Genomic DNA, 18,072 nt, shown 5'->3' with positions numbered 1-18,072 from the left:
ATATGACTAGTTGTATTTATGGTATAATACCCTTTCCTTGTAGCCACTAGAACCTGCATAGGGTGGCACCTGGTGAGCAGTGATTATGGTACATGGAGCCATGAGAAATAGCTACTTAGTAACATTCCTCATCATTTCCCAAACTTTACTGCTACTTCCTGGAAGCCGGGTCAGACCATTCCTGCACACACGGGGGGGATCTCTGAGAGGATGGGCTCTAAGATAAGACAGGGCAGAGCAGTCTCACTCCACACTCCTTATTACATATTAATCCATACTGACCGTGTGCTCAGCGGCCGCTGGGGGGGGGATTCATACCGTATTATGTGGGCTCTGGAGCCGTGCTCCCACCTCGCTCCCCCCCGGTAGAGGATTGTTACTGAGTCCTTGTGTTTGAAGTTTTACTGAGGGCTGGGCTTCTCACTGCAACCCAGACAGGTGAGGATCAACACAGAGAGTACAGCTTGCTGGAGGGTGAGTGAGGACAAGCACAGAGAGCACAGCTTCCTGGAGGGTGAGTGAGGACCTGGACAAAGAGTACAGCTTGCTGGAGGGTGAGTGAGGATCAATACAGAGAGTACAGCTTCCTGGAGGGTGAGTGAGGACCTGGACAAAGAGTACAGCTTGCTGGAGGGTGAGTGAGGATCAATACAGAGTGCACAGCTTGCTGGAGTGTGAGTGAGGACAAGCACAGAGAGCACAGCTTGCTGGAGTGTGAGTGAGGACAAGCACAGAGAGCACAGCTTGCTGGAGTGTGAGTGAGGACAAGCACAGAGAGCACAGCTTGCTGGAGTGTGAGTGAGGACAAGCACAGAGAGCACAGCTTGCTGGAGTGTGAGTGAGGACAAGCACAGAGAGCACAGCTTGCTGGAGTGTGAGTGAGGACAAGCACAGAGAGCACAGCTTGCTGGAGTGTGAGTGAGGACAAGCACAGAGAGCACAGCTTGCTGGAGTGTGAGTGAGGACAAGCACAGAGAGCACAGCTTGCTGGAGTGTGAGTGAGGACAAGCACAGAGAGCACAGCTTGCTGGAGTGTGAGTGAGGACAAGCACAGAGAGCACAGCTTGCTGGAGTGTGAGTGAGGACAAGCACAGAGAGCACAGCTTGCTGGAGTGTGAGGACAAGCACAGAGAGCACAGCTTGCTGGAGTGTGAGTAAGGACAAGCACAGAGAGCACAGCTTGCTGGAGTGTGAGTGAGGACCTGGACAAAGAGTACAGCTTGCTGGAGTGTGAGTGAGGACCTGGACAAAGAGTACAGCTTGCTGGAGTGTGAGTGAGGACCTGGACAAAGAGTACAGCTTCCTGGAGGGTGAGTGAGGATCAACACAGAGAGCACAGCTTGCTGGAGGGTGAGTGAGGATCAATACAGAGAGCACAGCTTGCTGGAGTGTGAGTGAGGATCAATACAGAGAGCACAGCTTGCTGGAGTGTGAGTGAGGATCAATACAGAGAGCACAGCTTGCTGGAGTGTGAGTGAGGATCAATACAGAGAGTACAGCTTGCTGGAGTGTGAGTGAGGATCAATACAGAGAGTACAGCTTGCTGGAGTGTGAGTGAGGATCAATACAGAGAGTACAGCTTGCTGGAGTGTGAGTGAGGATCAATACAGAGAGTACAGCTTGCTGGAGTGTGAGAGAGGATCAACACAGAGAGTACAGCTTCCTGGAGGGTGAGTGAGGATCAACACAGAGAGCACAGCTTCCTGGAGGGTGAGTGAGGGCCTGGACAAAGAGTACAGCTTCCTGGAGGGTGAGTGAGGATCAATACAGAGAGCACAGCTTGCTGGAGGGTGAGTGAGGATCAATACAGAGAGTACAGCTTCCTGGAGTGTGAGGATCAGGGCAGGGAGTATAGCTTGCTGGAGTGTGAGTGAGGATCAATCCTGAGAGTACAGCTTCCTGGAGGGTGAATGTGAATTTGGGAACTTTGTTATGAGTGTGGCAAGATGCTTTATAGAAATGAGTGCAGCTGACGAGGCAGGCTATTACAGAAGGTATAAATGAAGCTTATTGAATGGGTTATTATAACCGGTTTGGTACCACATTATGTGTTAATTTGCAGGTGGCATTATCCGCCCAATACAATTATCTACAAATCAGTGATACGCAACCTTCTGCAATCCAGATTTTGTGGACTACATCCCCCATAATGCTGTTACAGCGAACGTATGGAGTGCCAACGGTGGCCTACTCCTGGTTTGCGTTTTAGGATTGAGAGACAATCCATTTTAGTTAAGTCTATGTCTGCCCTGCAGATGTTGTTAAATTTGGGAAACACAGCCTGTAAAAATGAATGCTTTCTAAACGTCATTGTATTCAGAGTGTACTGTCACTACAATATACTTAAATAAACGTGGAGTTGTCTGGTTGTTGTTGGCTGGTTTGGTGACTGGAAATACTGAATTCAAACAGTTGTAAAAATTCCCCTCAACGTATTAATGCATTATTTCTCAATATCTGTCCCACCGCTCAGCACTGAGACACTTCCTGTTCTGTGTACTGAGTGCTATAAGTGCTTCTTTCCTGTTGTAAGAGATAACCTAAACGTGGCACATTACTAAACAACGAGCAGAGACTGTTGAATACTTTAATGTTAACCTCCTCGTGTGGCACAGAAACTTGTTTTAAGTCTCAAGTCAACAATTTCTATAGCAGACAGGTAGAATATTGTGACTGTCGTACCGTAAGTCTATTAATTTAGGAATACATATCGATGGCTTATTTCTAAATTTGTATCCGTGGCTCGTTAAGCTTTATGATGCGGAATCCTGAAACTGTATCTGCCTTTAAAAAGAATAACATTTTCGATCATTTTCCTAGGGACCATTGTGGATAAATGATGCAGTCAATGAATGACACTAGACGAACCCAACAGTAAGACTTTTTGTGCTCGACGTTGAAGTAGGGGATAAATTGACTTTGCTGCCGAGCCATGGCGTGCGGAGGCGAATTGCAAGGCGTTGATATGAACTCTATACCTCTTGTTGCCCTAAATTATTCTGTGAGGCAGCGACTGTCTTTGTATCTCAATCCGGGGACTGTGGTGGCTTCAGACTGGACTCAGTTAGCTGAGGAGATGAATTATGACTATCTCGAAATACGTAACTTCGAGAGATCAAAGAACCCGACTCTGACGTTGCTGGAGGATTGGGAGAAACGGTGCTTCCGTGCCACAGTTGGAGGACTTCTGGAAATGCTGAAAAAAATTGAAAGGAACGATATTCTCACAGACCTTGCATCATTAATCGGTAAGTATACCATTGACATTTTATTGAGTGCTGTATAAGAAAATGGGTTCTTTAAAAATTCTACTGTGTGCAGCTGCAGATCAAGAATAAGTGAGGTGTTATTCCTTTTCATCTTTTGAAGTCCACTAGCCATTCATTAACGGAGAGCCTCACCTGGCCATTTTCAGACCATGAATGATTTTCCCTGCATAGGGCTATGCACAGAATTGATATAACCAAACCCGGAATTATTGTTACACAACCGGCAGTAAAGGGGTTACAGACTTGAGGCATCAGGACCACTTAAAAGTGGCCATGGAGCTTGTGTTAACCATTTAATTATAACTTTAGCTGGTAAACTAGAATGTAGTAAATATATATAACACAATGTAATGAGCATGTTGGTTGACATTAATAGATGGACCACTGATATACGTAAGACTATCACTAGAAATGTCTGTTTTTGTAGAGAAAACAACACTTTAATTTCGGAGAGACTGAGTTTCACGAAGCACCAGGTATTTTATTGTTGGGGGAAACTGTCGGAAGTAGGACACTACAGTGACATAATATTCTGTATAACTGAACAAGCTCGTCTCTAAATATCTAAACAACCCGAAATAGGTAAACATTTTGTGGCAAGGAAATAATTTGGTTCAGAGGTCAATTGCAAGAAAATAGGGCAGTATTTTGATATGATATATTTTATCCAAAAATATTAAAATCATTTATAAAGCTTCTCCAAACATATTAAATGGAGGCCAATAATGGAATTCTTTAAAGGGACACTATAGGCCCCAAGACCACCTCAGCTCATTGAAGCAAAAAAACTGCAAAAATTGCCTTGCAGGGATAACCCCTTGTGCACCAAGGGAGGGGGGCACTATAGGGAGCAAGAGTGCCAGGAAAACCACGTGAATAGCACATGATCACACCATTAACTCCGTGTGAGTTGTGTCCTTTTCTCTTCCCCTTTCTAATTCAGACCTTGTGGTAACTGATATCCCTCTGTCATTGTATTAATGTCATGGGGGAAGTTCTCTTTGCACAAGACTTGAGAATTGTCCACTGCTACATACATATTATTATTGTGATTTAATTTTCGTAAAATTCCACCAAGTTCTGCAGTTGTTGCAGTGCAGTATAACAGAGTTGGTGACAAGTAACATTGTAAGAAATATAATATATTCAATGATCTGACCATTATTTATTTATTTATTTATTCATTTATTAATTAATAAAAAAAAAATATTTTTGTCGTGCAACTTAAAACCAGGTACAGACCGTTAGGACACAACATCTGCACAGGATTAGCGATTGACAGAGCATAACACATAGCTGGTAGACTTAACGTATATTCCTAGTACTGTTACATTGTGTGTCATATGTTATGTTTTTGAGTGTTATTGAGATCAAACTATATGAAGATGTGTAAAACCCAACTAAAGCCTCCAGCGCCCACAGAAACAGTTTGTCGTCTTGCAGCGAGGAGAGACTAAGTGTGGTTCCCTCTTTGATCACGGTTGAGGATCTGGGCAGTGTCCGTTTGTAGTCTGTTAGCATCACGCAGTTGGCTGGTTACTTGGCTCAAGTCCTGGTAGAAGGTTAGATGGGATGACTCGAAGGCAAGTGGGGTCCCCGGACTGCAGTGAGAAGCCTTATTTTGTCTGTTGCAGAGTGGCACCTTATGATGCCATCCTGAAAAGCAGTGGGTGGTGCTTGTCTAGGCTTGCGGATGAGAAAAAAAAAAAAAAGCCGTCCAGCACAATTTTTGCGCTTGGGCGTGTGGTAGGAGTGTGGCTGTGAGGCGTCTGAGGTAGTGAGGCAGTTCGGTAGAGTCAATATTGTCAGGGATCCCCCTAATTTTAATGTTAGCGTGCCTATTGCGGTCCTCTGCCACATCTACCCGTGTAGTTAGGGTGGACTGGGATGCTTGCAGTTGGAGAAATAGAGATATCAGGTGTATTGAATAACAAATATTAGGGATTGGCAACTACATACATACACAAGCGTCTATAAATGAGTGGTAGCTCAAAAGGGTAAAAAAGTATGTGCGCTCAGAAATAAATATATCAATAAAGGACTAATGCATATACTCTGATTTTGCACTTGTACAAAAAATGTATATATTTATTTAAAAATCAAACAGAATATTGAGTCAAATAAAAAGTCACACTGTGTGTAAATAAATATCACACAGTACTATGTGTGCATGGATCCACTTTGGTGAACGTTGTATCAATTAACTTACTCTATATAACACAAAACAAAGTGTAGTGCAGACGCTAATCTGTCACTTGACTCTGTGTAAAGAGTACAAAGTATCACATACGGTATCAGAAGCAGCTGCAAAATAAATCATAAAAATAAAAAACTAATCTAAAAAAATATATACAACAAAAAAATATATATACACAACAAAAAACTAAATACATAAACAAAAATGAAGAGTACCTGCCTCGGTGTGGGCCCCCCACCGAGGTGATGGAGAAAAAAAAACCAGAAACAAGGAGAGGGTATTGAAGAGAATTCTGTGCCGCCGGTATCTGTTGCACTTCAAACAAGGGGGGTCCGTCGAGAAACGGTGAGATGCACCGCGGTCGGGATCTTCGAAAAAGACCGCGGTGAACGCTGTAATGGACCACTCCCCCAGGCACCTAGTAAGTCACTAGTGATGTGACTAAAAGGAACGAATATACCGCGGTCGGGATCTTCTCAAAAGACCGCGGTATGGTTGAGATGAAGCAGCCTAGAATATAGAGTCCCCGGCTTCACTGTGTCCGGACTCTCCTTAACAAAATTGATAGGTGGGAGGGAAAAATAATTTAACCAAAAAATCTGGATAAAATAAGATAAATAAAAATAAAAATAAAAATAATGAAAAAATAAATAAATAAATAAAGGCAGCCGACAAGGATCCGGTGGAACCAGCCACACATACACTCACGTCTACGCGTTTCGTCCCGTCCACGGGACTTTCTCAAGACTAAAGAAGCTGCAGGATAATTGGGTTTAAATACCTCAAAAATACTGGAGTGATTGAACAGGTGGGGGAAAAAATCCACCCCTTTATTTGAAGCACTCAAACGATTAGTTCTAAATCAATTGAATAATTAACACAAAATACTATGAATGAATCTAAATGAGAGATAAACTTATACATTACTCAAACATAAATAAATAAATAACAGTTAGACTAAAAACTCGATATATATATATATATCCATTGCACACATAATACAACACATCCCTATTTAAAGGGGCAGATTTAATTTTTGCAGATTATAGTTTCAAACAGGAACATTTTTATATATGCGTGTGGTCTAAAAAAAGGGGCACCTGAGCATAATAGATAGGGAAGTAATTCCATCCTCCAGACATGGACCTAAATATAAATCAGGCAAAATATTATGCCTGATCTTAATAAAAAATTTTTTATATATATATATAATAAATGATAATAACAAAGTAAATACAGAGAATACACTGAACCAAATCATTATAAACTATAACTATCCGTACCAACCGACATATTTATATAATAAACCAATAGGTGGGATTGTAGAAGGCCCTAAACAGAATTCCCCAGACCACACCAGTCTCCACCCGATACCAATATAGATCCCCCTTAAGATGTGAAAGAGACATGATAGTCAGACAAATCACCATTTAGATTTATATCTGTACTTGAAGGGGCAGATTTAGTGTTGATGTATAACAGATTCCAACTAAAGCAGATATTCTTCAAACGGTATATATGATTTAAGGATAAAACCCTTGGGCTTTTTAAATAAAAAAAATGTATGAATACTCAAGACCTAAGTATGGGTATAGGTCAAGGAAAGTAGTATGCCTAATATAAACAAAATCCATAACAAACCAAATAGAATGAACAGTACTATCAGTAGCCCAAATCCATATACTAAAATGAAACAATAAATGGGGATGTGACATGCCCCGAGCAGAACTCAACATATCGTACCCCCCTCCCCCTCTAGATATCACTACAGATGCCCCTAAAAGCACAGCAGAGATGGGAAAACTGAACAAATCAGAAGAGTTCTAACTCTTCATTTAAACCATTGGGTGTCATGGTATTGAGCTTAAAGATCCAGACTGACTCTAACTTGATCAGTTCTCTTCTCCTCCTTGCCTCATCTTGATAAGGGGGGATCTGGGCTATCCCCATAAGTTGTATTCCTGATGGATTTTTGTCATGAAAAATAGAAAAATGACGGGCTACCGCAGACCTGGTGTCATTGCGGATGATGGCTGTTCTATGCTCCCGGAATCTACATTTGAGAGGTCTTATGGTTTGACCCACATATTGCCGCCCACATGGGCAAATTATTAGATACACTACAAATGAAGTGTTACATGTTATTTCTGATAGAATTGGAAAAATAACATCCGAGTTATTAAATGGACTAAAGGTGGAGCTCTGAACACAGATAAAGTTGCATGTAAGGCATATATTGCGGCCACAACTTTTGTTCGATATCCCCTCTTTGCGAGTTGTTGTTTCTTTGCTCTTTTCATTAGAGTGATGCAATTTAGAGGGTGCCAAAATGTTTTTTAGATTTGGAGCCTTTCTAAAAGTAACTTTTGGGGTTTCTGAGATACAAAATGATAACCATGGGTCCTTGGTTAGAATGGGCCAGTATGTATAAAAAATGTTAATGATCTCGTCGAAGCCTTTATTGAACGTGGTGGTGAATATTGGTGTGGAACTTTTACCAACCTCTTTGGTGCTGATATTATATTTTGCTCTTTTTAGCTTAGGGACTTGAGTGTGCTCAAGTAAATCCAGAATAATATAGTGCTCATTTGTATGATTTCCCTGTTCAGACGGGCTCAGACCTTGAGACCCAGGCTCCAATATCTGATTGGAACTAAGTCCTCTCATATAAGCCTTCAGAATCTTCTTTGGTGGATAGGATTTTTCTATAAACCGCTGGCAAAGTTTTAGCGACTCCATCTCATAATCCGACTTTAGTGTGCAATTGCGTTTGATTCTGGTAAATTGCCCCATGGGAATATTTTGGATCCATGTTGGATGATGGCCGCTATTTGCATGCAGATAACCATTCACGTCTACATTTTTCAGGTATGTTTTGGTGGTAATCCGCCCTTCTGACCCCGTGAGGGATAGGTCCAAAAAATCTATAGTCGACTTATGTTTCTTATATGTAAAAGAAAGACCCCAGTGATTGTTGTTGATATAGGACATGAACTCTTCCACCTCATTCCACTCACCCCTCCAGACAATGAGAATATCGTCAATAAACCTACGATAAAGGGCGAGTCGCTCCATCCAATATAGATCACTGAGTATCATCGACTGCTCCCAGTGACCCATAAATAAGTTGGCATAGGATGGAGCGAAACTCGCCCCCATCGCGGTACCTCTGGTTTGCACAAAAAACTTGTCATCAAATTCAAAATAATTGTGAGTTAACATAAACTCGGTAAACTTGACAATATAGTGGGACTGGTTGGTTGGAAGTAGAGGGTCAGATCTTAGATATGATGAAATGGCTTCTAAACCCAAGGTGTGGTCGATGTTCGAATAGAGAGCTGCCACATCAATGGTCAGCCAACAATAGTGTTCTCGCCATATAATATCCTTGACAATCGTGAGCACATGTCCTGTGTCCTTTAAGTATGAGGGCAGATGTGGTACATATCTTTGTAAATGAAAATCTACCCATTTGGATATGGGTGATATCAATGAGCCCAAACCCGATATTATGGGGCGCCCTGGTGGATTAGTGAGGGATTTATGCACCTTCGGGAGGTAGTAAAAAATAGGAATCTCCCCCTTGGCTGAGATGAAAAAACTTCTCTCTCTTTTATCAATCGCTCCATTCAGATGAGCCTGTTCTATGAGTTCTCTCAACTCTTTTTTGTAAGATGAAGTAGGATCCCCGGTAAGAACCTTATAGTAATCCACATTATCCAAAATTCGGTGTGCTTCCTCAAGATAGTCCACTTTGTCCAGCAGGACGATACCCCCTCCTTTGTCTGCTCCTTTGATGATCAAATTATCGTTGTTTTTCAAGGAGGACATTGCTGTAAGCTCAATTTTTTCTAAGTTGTTACAGACCTTTGCTTTTTTCTTTTTGAGAACGTTACAGAGGGCTCTCAGTTCTTTTAGAACCAACTCATAGAACATTTGAATATAAGGGCCTTTATCAGCTTGGGGGTAGAACACAGAAGGTGGTTTTAATCCAGACGAAATATTCGAATCTAGAATGCTCAGCACATCTTCCTTGGGATCTGGGAAATCTTGTTCCTCCAGAAGGGAGATCAAATTGTAGAAGATAATTTTGTCTTGTGGAGTATTTAGGAATTTAGGACAATCTTCAAAACCTTTTGATCCCTTCAGGTTAAAGGATCGTACCATCGGTGAACATGTTCCTTTAGCCCATCAACCTCCTGTTGCAAATCCAGAATACCTTCCTCAGAGGCTTGCGTGCGCGTGGTCACCACCTGTATTGGTCACCACCTGTCTTGAGCAAGTCAAGATTCGCGGCATGCATTTGTCTCATCTCCTGTGGCAGGTCAGCAATGTCCTGTTTAGTGGCCGGGTTGTGCTTGACTCTGCTTGCTGTTGTCCCCGTGGTTGGTGGTGCGGGGGAGGACTCCGGCAGATCTACGGCTTGCTCTTCTTTGTCTTGTCCATCACACGGTTCGGCGAGGGCGCCATCGGTCACTGGAACAGGGCACCTATGTCTTGTGTGTCCCTGCTTGTATTTGGGGGAGGCCTCTGATACCTTCTTCCTATATTGTGAGTGTCTAGTGTGGAGGGACAGTTCAGCAATTGGTTGTCTTTGCGCCGGTATCTCTTGTGCGAGTTTCATGGTGGGAAACTCAATGTAGGCCCCAGTACTCCATCGGGTCTTCATTATTAATATTTATATAGCGCCGGCAAATTCGTTAGTGTTCACTCTACCAACAGATACGTAATTGTAACCAGACAAATGGACGCACAGTAACAGAGGGGTTGAGGGCCCTGTTCAGTGAGCTTACATGCTAGAGGAAGTGGGGTATAGTGACACAAAGGGTAATGAAATAGGCTGCTAGAAAGATATTCACTGAGAACTGGTTATTTTTAACAGTTGCAGGAGAGGAGTCATGGGGGGACAAAAAAAGGTATCAGCCTGTTGCGTGTCCACAAGGGGTGCCCAGGTAGGTAGCTGTACCCATCAATGGCACTGTGGGGCAGCAGATTGGTTTAAGTTTGGCGGGAGCTCTGCAGGATTGCGGCCATTCAGTTCAAGCGCTAGACGCTGCCCCCTGGCCATTGTTTTCATTGGCAGATCATGTTTTTAAATAGTGTACTGCACATTGGATGTCGTCACACCATGCATTAAAAATTGTAATGAACAGTATGACTTACACTGAGGTGTGTGGAGGCTCCTAATTCTAATGAAATTCTGGCCTACTGAGCTTAGTGGGAGTTGCACTCCTTGGCAACCTGTACTATATTCAGCCAATGACCATTCATACTCTTGTGATAAGGAAATTCAGCAGAATAAGCTGGGGAGACAGAGAAAATTATATTTTGATATTAAGATATTATTCATGTCACACGTCCGGAGATGAGCTGAGTTTGCTGGTGATACCCTGGGTTTCAAAGACACCTAGCCTTAATTTTAAAAATAATCATGTAATCTAAAATATGCGTAATGATGAATGAAGCATGTGTTGGGGTCAAATAATGTCGTCCTCATTAAGGGCTCCTGGAGACCCGACTTGGATAATATATATGACATATGCCTATTCCTGCAGGGACATTATATTCACCAAAACCACTACAGCTTATTGTATTTGTTCTGGTGAGTAGAATCATTACCTTCAGGCTTTTTGCAGTAAACACTGTCTTTTAAGAGAAAATGCAGTGTTTACGTTACAGCTTAGTGACACCTCTGGTGCATTCTGGAGCAGTGCTGCACAGTGTGACTGACGTTCAACATGGAGACGCTGAACTTTCCTCATAGCGAGGCATTGATTCAATTAATCTCTATGAGGAGATGCTGATTGACCAGGCTGACATTTGGCCCTGCCCCTATAGAAAGGCATTGGAGTGGCTGAGATGATCAATTCTGATAATCTGGGGTGGGACCAGTGGCAAATTCAAATTTTGAGCTGCAGTACTGAATGGTGCAGGATGTCATACTTGAAGGGTTTGACTGACACAATAGTCACTAACTTCATGGCAGCAGTGAGACATACATGTCCCTGGAAGCCTAAGAATAGTGGGAGTTGCACTTCTTAGTTAGTTAGTGAAGTATGTGTTGTGAGAGGAGCGGAGGAGACCGAAGCGGTTCGTTTCTACTCTCAGAATACATTTATCAGGTGAGGGTGGCAGCTTTAAATAGTTACTTCTCTCCGTAAGTATAACTTCCACTAGTCTCAGACAGGCCGCAATCTCTATGTCGCACTGCTGCGCTCAATCTACAGGAGCCCTAATCCTAAAAAAGCTGCTAACACTATAGTGGTTATGGTACCCCCATACCCCTGGTTCCCAGTGAACAAACTGAATGTCCGTCAGGCAGGCCTTTTGCTCAGCGTATTGCGATATTGAATGAACTTGCAATGCTTATGCAGAAGTGTAGCTTGCACAGTCGCAATATGTTGAGTGAGAGGCCCTTGGTTTGCGTCAAACTGCTCGAAAGTGGTTTGATACAGATCCACTAGATGGGCCCCGGGTCATGCTAGGACCATAACCACTACAGAAAACTGCAGTGGTGGCAGTGGATGCTGTTTTTAAAAAAACTGTGGAGAGAACTTTGAGAAAGAGAGATTCTGCACAGAGAGAGACAATAAAGTAAAAAATATTGTTCTGTTATCATGCAAACACTTTAACTTCTGTTTTGCATTTAATTTTTCTTTTTATGTTGACGTGCTAAAAAAAAACAAAAAAACGACACAAACTGGTTTTGTAACATTTCATTGCTTTTTTTTTTTTTTTGTTCATGTATTTCCTGCGTATATGTATATGTGTTTGTTTATACACACTCGCATACTGTTAGACTCTCCATGTGCCTTCCATGCACCCTCATTGGCCGGCTGTACAATCTGTATTGTGACTATACACAATTCCATTTATCCCAAGCTGAGAACAGTGAACGTGGTCTTCTTGCTGTCAAAGAGTAAAATCCCTGTCTGCCGTCTTTAATTTCCCATCGTGCTATCGGATGTAAACCAGTCTCATACTAATTCAAACCGCCTTGGCTGTCCATGCACCTCGTACTACCTGAGATAATGAGGATTGATGTGAGGACTATGGTGTTATTTTGGCAAGCATTCTCAAAGGATTATTCACCAACGTGAGAATTAAGTGAATTTTAAGTTTAACCCCTTAAGGACCAAACTTCTGGAATAAAAGGGAATCATGACATGTCACACATGTCATGTGTCCTTAAGAGGTTAAGGTCAATATAGCTGAACTAGAAGAATTATCTAAGCCAGCTATGCGCCTTAATTTAAATTCACTTTGAATTCTCAGTTTAGTAAATAGTCCTGTTAGTATATTTAGGTCTCTAAATAAAACGGTTATACTCACTGTTTCTCATGAGCTCCCTTATCAGACCTTCAGTGCCGGGATTATATCATGTGTATGTTTTTATTTTTCTGTGTCTTGTGGTTACACACAGTTTTGATGAAATATCTCAAATATTGGCCACGATAAGATAAAACCTCAGCAAGTGTGGTGCTAAGTGCTTCATATGAGCAAACCGCTGCAGCATTCCATTGGTTTCTATGGAGACTGCACAGGATATAGCACCTTATCTTAGAAATGCTTTACTTTGATATAAATCCTCCACTGTGCATCAATTTGCAGGTAACACCGACATACCACAAGTTCTATTGTAAACGTTTGACATTAACATTGACTTCTGATTGACTGGAACACGAAATCTTACCATTAAACCATTTATTTTTCCGTTTCAGAGGCAGACTGTGTGAAGTACCTGCAGAAACAGCGAGAGTTAAGTCTCCCACCTCCTGTACAGGATGAGACCGTGGACAGCAGTCAGTCACTTGGAATCACAATAAGTGATGATCCTACTGGTAAGGGAAGGGGGGGAGTGTCCCTTATTTTCAAAATACAATGTGCATAGAACTGTTATAGTATTGTTGAGTAAAAGTAACAACCAATGTGTAATAAGGAAATGTGAGGTGAGTTACCGTAGGCTGGGAGGTGGGCTACCATAGATTGGAAGGTGGGCTACAGTAGGATAAAGAGGGTCGATATGACAAAGGCTGTAGGAAATGAAGCAGAATAGATCTATCCCGCATTGTGTGGAGTTGAGGAAATGTCAAAAATGTATATTAAGACTTACCCTAAATGTAAAAGTAACATTGTTCTCCTTTTGATTAAGTGCAAGTCTGTATTTTGCTTGTGCTGGGCAAATAGGGGATGGGTCAGCTTTGCTGCAGACATACCTTCTATAGGAACACTATAGTCACCTAAATTACTTTAGCTAAATAAAGCAGTTTTAGTGTATAGATTATTCCCCTGCAATTTCACTGCTCAATTCACTGTCATATAGGAGTTAAATCACTTTGTTCCTGTTTATGCAGCCCTAGCCACACCTCCCCTGGCTATGATTGACAGAGCCTGCATGAAAAAAAAAATGGTTTCACTTTCAAACAGATGTAATTTACCTTAAATAATTGTATCTCAATCTCTAAATTGAACTTTAATCACATACAGGAGGCTCTTGCAGGGTCTAGCAAGCTATTAACATAGCAGGGGATAAGAAAATCTTAATTAAACAGAACTTGCAATAAAGAAAGCCTAAATAGGGCTCTCTTTACAGGAAGTGTTTATGGAAGGCTGTGCAAGTCACATGCAGGGAGGTGTGACTAGGGTTCATAAACAAAGGGATTTAACTCCTAAATGGCAGAGGATTGAGCAGTGAGGCTGCAGGGGCATGTTCTATACACCAAAACTGCTTCATTAAGCTAAAGTTGTTCAGGTGACTATAGTGTCCCTTTAAGGAAATCTATGATTTTTAGGGATTTGAAAAACGTATACGCATTTTTAATTAACTTTTTATAAATGAACAAATAGGGGGAGAGGTGGGGGACTTCTCATTGAGCTCCATTGGGAGGTCTGTGATTGGAAAGCCACACACTACCTTCTGGGGGGTAATCCACTGAATGAAATCCCCTCTATAGGAGCATTGTGGGGGTTAACTGCTAAGTGACTTTGTTTAATGGTTGTTTTATTTTTCTGATCACTAACAGGCCAGATACCCGAGCTGTTTGATGCTTTTATCTGTTACTGCACCAAAGACATATCATTTGTGCAGGAGATGATCACGCGGTTGGAGCAGACTGATCATAAACTTAAGCTCTGTGTGTTCGATCGCGATGTCCTCCCAGGAACATGTTTATGGTCCATAACCAGCGAACTTATTGAAAAAAGGTAAAATACACTGGTTTATGGCCGTAAATACAACCTTTAGCAACTTGCTGTACAGGATTATAGTCCTGCAGACATTTATAAACCACAAAACCATAAATCTAATTATAATGTCACTGGAACCTATTAAATTAGCCCTGCAATATGCTATATTATATATGTATTCTGTCTTGCTAATTTTCTCTCTTCTGTGGCTTGTAGGTGTAGGAAGATGGTCGTAATAATATCGGATGATTACTTGGACAGCAAAGAATGTGATTTTCAGACAAAATTTGCACTGAGTCTTGGTCCAGGTATGTTCACTTGGCAAAAAAATGGCTGTCCATATACACAATGTGCATTTAAAACTCATTAAAGGGGTGCTACGTATCACTGTGGCTTTTCGTCCAGCACCCAAGAAATACTGCAATGCCACTCATGCATGCTGCATCATTTCATGACAATGCACATACAAGCATGTTTGCTAATTCTTGTATAAAAGCTAGGTGATGTCAGGGATTGGTTGAGAGATCTTAGACAATTCCTGGTTTCTGTGAGAATCAGTAGAGGCTGATATAGATTCTGGAAAACCTGTCGAGAGGGCATTAATTGTTGTGATAATGAAACCTCTTTAATAATCTGTTGTTTAACCCCTTAAGGACACATGACGTGTGACATGTCATGATTCCCTTTTATTCCAGAAGTTTGGTCCTTAAGGGGTTGAATAAATTATGGAGTAGATGGTATGCTTTGACTTAACCCCTTAAGGACCAAACGTAGTTATGCCCCTGAGGTGTCAATCAGATGACCATTCCTGTTACTTCCTGGTTTGTTTAGTTCGAGGGAGATAAACTCAAGAGGCAGCAATTGCCCAGAGCACCTACCTTGCAAAAACGTCTAATTGAGCTGGCTTTGGAAGTCTGATTGGACAGCCACCAACATAGTTTCAATAAACATTTATCTACTAAATAGTGATTTTTGTTATTTGGGCAGTGAGGTGTCCCTTTAAACCTTTAAAATATATACATCTGTAAAAATCTGGTAGTAAATGATAAGTTGGTAAATGTTACATTTTTATTTTTATCTTTTCTTTAGGTGCCCGTGAGAAACGCCTGATTCCGGTGAAATATAAAACGATGAAGAGGCAATATCCCAGCATTCTGAGTTTCATCACAGTGTGTGACTATACCAATCCCTGCACACAGGTCTGGTTCTGGCAGAGACTCGCTAAGGCTCTCAAAAACTAATCTACAGGATGGACTTTTCATTGCTGCAAGGGAGTCATGTCGTGATCCTTGACATTAAGAGAAAATATATTTTTATTTGTTGCACAAACTTCTTCCACCGAAAGGCCACTATTTTGATATAATTACATTTTTTTCTTTTTAAATCCAAACTTTATTAATCAAATGAATTGCAATGTCTGATGTTGACTACTCTAGGTAATGGTACACCAGACCAGTGTAGATGTAGTTTCTTATGATGCTTGGGAAGATGGCCAGACATCATGGTTAACGTAGTTTACAACCATCTGGGAAATCTCTCTTCTAGGTGAATAATCTATGTCTGTCTTTTCCTCTTACATACCTGATACTCCAGCTTAAATTTAAAGGTTCTGTGTGTGCAAACGGCTCACATTGGCAAATTCTTTCCTGCTAGAAGGCTGTTCAGACAAAGCCGGCTAAACTGTTGTCTGAGCAATTTAAAGGTGCTTCGTTCTACTTGTTGTGATGATAAATAGGAATGTATTCACTAAACAGTGACATGAAAAGGGAAATTCAACTTTTTATTCTAAAGAAGCTGAGCTGGTAAAAAAACAAACAAAAAAAACTCTAACAAGGCTTGTGTTCCAATATTGTTTGTTTGTCCTAAAAGTTTCCATTCCTTGGTGACTTATCCACAGTACATGGTTAAATGAATACAGCCCATGGCAGTATGAGTATCAGTGTCAAGTGATATATAATTTTTATAATTTTCTCTTCCCTTAATTTAAAGATGCAACGCCTTTTAACATTGCCAGCATGGTACTTTATTTGTAACTTTAAAAAAAAAAAAAAGTTTTTTTTCCTTCAAAAAACTGATAATGTTAAAAAAACAAACAAACAAAAAAAAAACCCCATGCAATATCACCACTCACAAATTGTTCATCGAAATTTGAATTTGTGTCATATTTTAAATTAGAAGTATATATTTTTTAAACAGTTTCCATGCATTTTACCTAGGTGGGTAATGGGTAACATTTCGCACCATTTCTCACAGATCATCTTGGCTGCTTGTTGACGGTTCGTCTATTTAAAAAAAAAAAAATTAAAATTCTCATATAGTATACAATTGTTACATTGTTGAGGTGTTGGGTATTCAGTACTGTGTCCATTGTGCCATAATGACGTAGTCTAAATAAGGTACATTTTTCTGCTTAACCTAGTAAGAATGCTTGGGTAATAATTATTCCCAAAGCAATAGATATCCTTAATCAGGTATATTGATAGATTAAAGAGCTTGCTCGTCTAATGGTGTACACAGTCCTTGTAAAGTCATGTGGAAGTCTGGTTTTAGAGCATACAGATAAATCTGTACAAACTTAAAATCTCTTGACGGGTAAATATTATATATAATGTAAATGTGATTAGGATTTGGGACTTGTATTTTGTACAAATCTATACTTTTATATTTTCTATATTTTAACAAAAAAGTATTAAAAATGTACTGCACTTATTTAACTTTTATCTCTTGTGATGTTTGGGAACATAACACATTTATGTTCTGTTCATTGAATTCCAGATTGTTTTGTTAGAAGTCTATGTAGGGGAATATTATTAAATGATCACTAAAGGCACCCATACCACTTCATCTTTAAACCCTATGTAAAAAAAAATTGCAGTTTTGTAGAAATTGTAATATTTCCTTACAGAGTCAAACACAATTACAGTTGCATTCTTTCTAATGGCCACTAGAGGTGCTTCCCTGTGAGAACCTAGTCAAACTCTGTTCTCAATCAATTGCTGTTCATAGCGAGCATTTGGTTGGCACAAGTGCACTAGTTACATAGCTGAAAAGAGACTTGCGTCCATCAATTTCAGCCTTCCTCACATATGTTTTTGCTGTTGATCCAAAAGAAGTCAGAAAACCCTGTCTGAAGCGCTTCCAATTTTGCAACAAACTAGGAAAAAATTCCTTCTTGACCCCAAACTGGCAGTCAGATATCTCCTTCGATCAAGCAGCTAGCTTCCCAGTGTTTTCCTTTGATGATCTCAGCCAATGCAATGCTTCCCCAATATTAATGATCTCAGCCAGGGAGACGAAGCGGACGTTTTGAGGCTATCTCAGTAAGAGCGAAAAGTTAAGTAACTGTTTTTTGGGGTTTTTTTTAGTGGGTCATAGCATCAACTTCAAATCTATTACCTCTGAAAAGCTTCTGATTGGTTA

The 18,072-nt window shown here is 40.8% G+C and overlaps 1 protein-coding gene across 8 annotated transcripts; it reads left to right on the top strand.

The window, feature by feature from the left end:
* Positions 1 to 407: 407 nt before the first annotated feature.
* On the top strand, positions 408 to 16,277 carry MYD88 (MYD88 innate immune signal transduction adaptor). Of its 8 annotated transcripts, none has more exons than XM_063450822.1 (6): positions 408 to 438; positions 2,821 to 3,248; positions 13,188 to 13,307; positions 14,490 to 14,670; positions 14,869 to 14,960; positions 15,742 to 16,277. In XM_063450822.1, exons 2-6 carry the CDS (start codon positions 2,933 to 2,935, stop codon positions 15,891 to 15,893), a joined length of 861 nt encoding a protein of 286 aa, XP_063306892.1. In that variant the 5' UTR covers positions 408 to 438; positions 2,821 to 2,932; the 3' UTR covers positions 15,894 to 16,277. The 8 variants fall into 8 exon arrangements, with proteins under 8 accessions (XP_063306892.1, XP_063306897.1, XP_063306891.1 ...); XM_063450827.1 differs by lacking the exon at positions 408 to 438 and adding an exon at positions 455 to 474; XM_063450821.1 differs by lacking the exon at positions 408 to 438 and adding an exon at positions 471 to 514.
* Positions 16,278 to 18,072: the final 1,795 nt, after the last annotated feature.

The sequence above is a fragment of the Pelobates fuscus genome, chromosome 4 (genome assembly GCF_036172605.1).
Source record: "Pelobates fuscus isolate aPelFus1 chromosome 4, aPelFus1.pri, whole genome shotgun sequence".
In the NCBI taxonomy this organism is placed as follows: Eukaryota; Metazoa; Chordata; class Amphibia; order Anura; family Pelobatidae; genus Pelobates; species Pelobates fuscus.
Note: the sequence above shows the minus strand (reverse complement) of the source record. Positions and strands in the feature narration are given on the sequence as shown.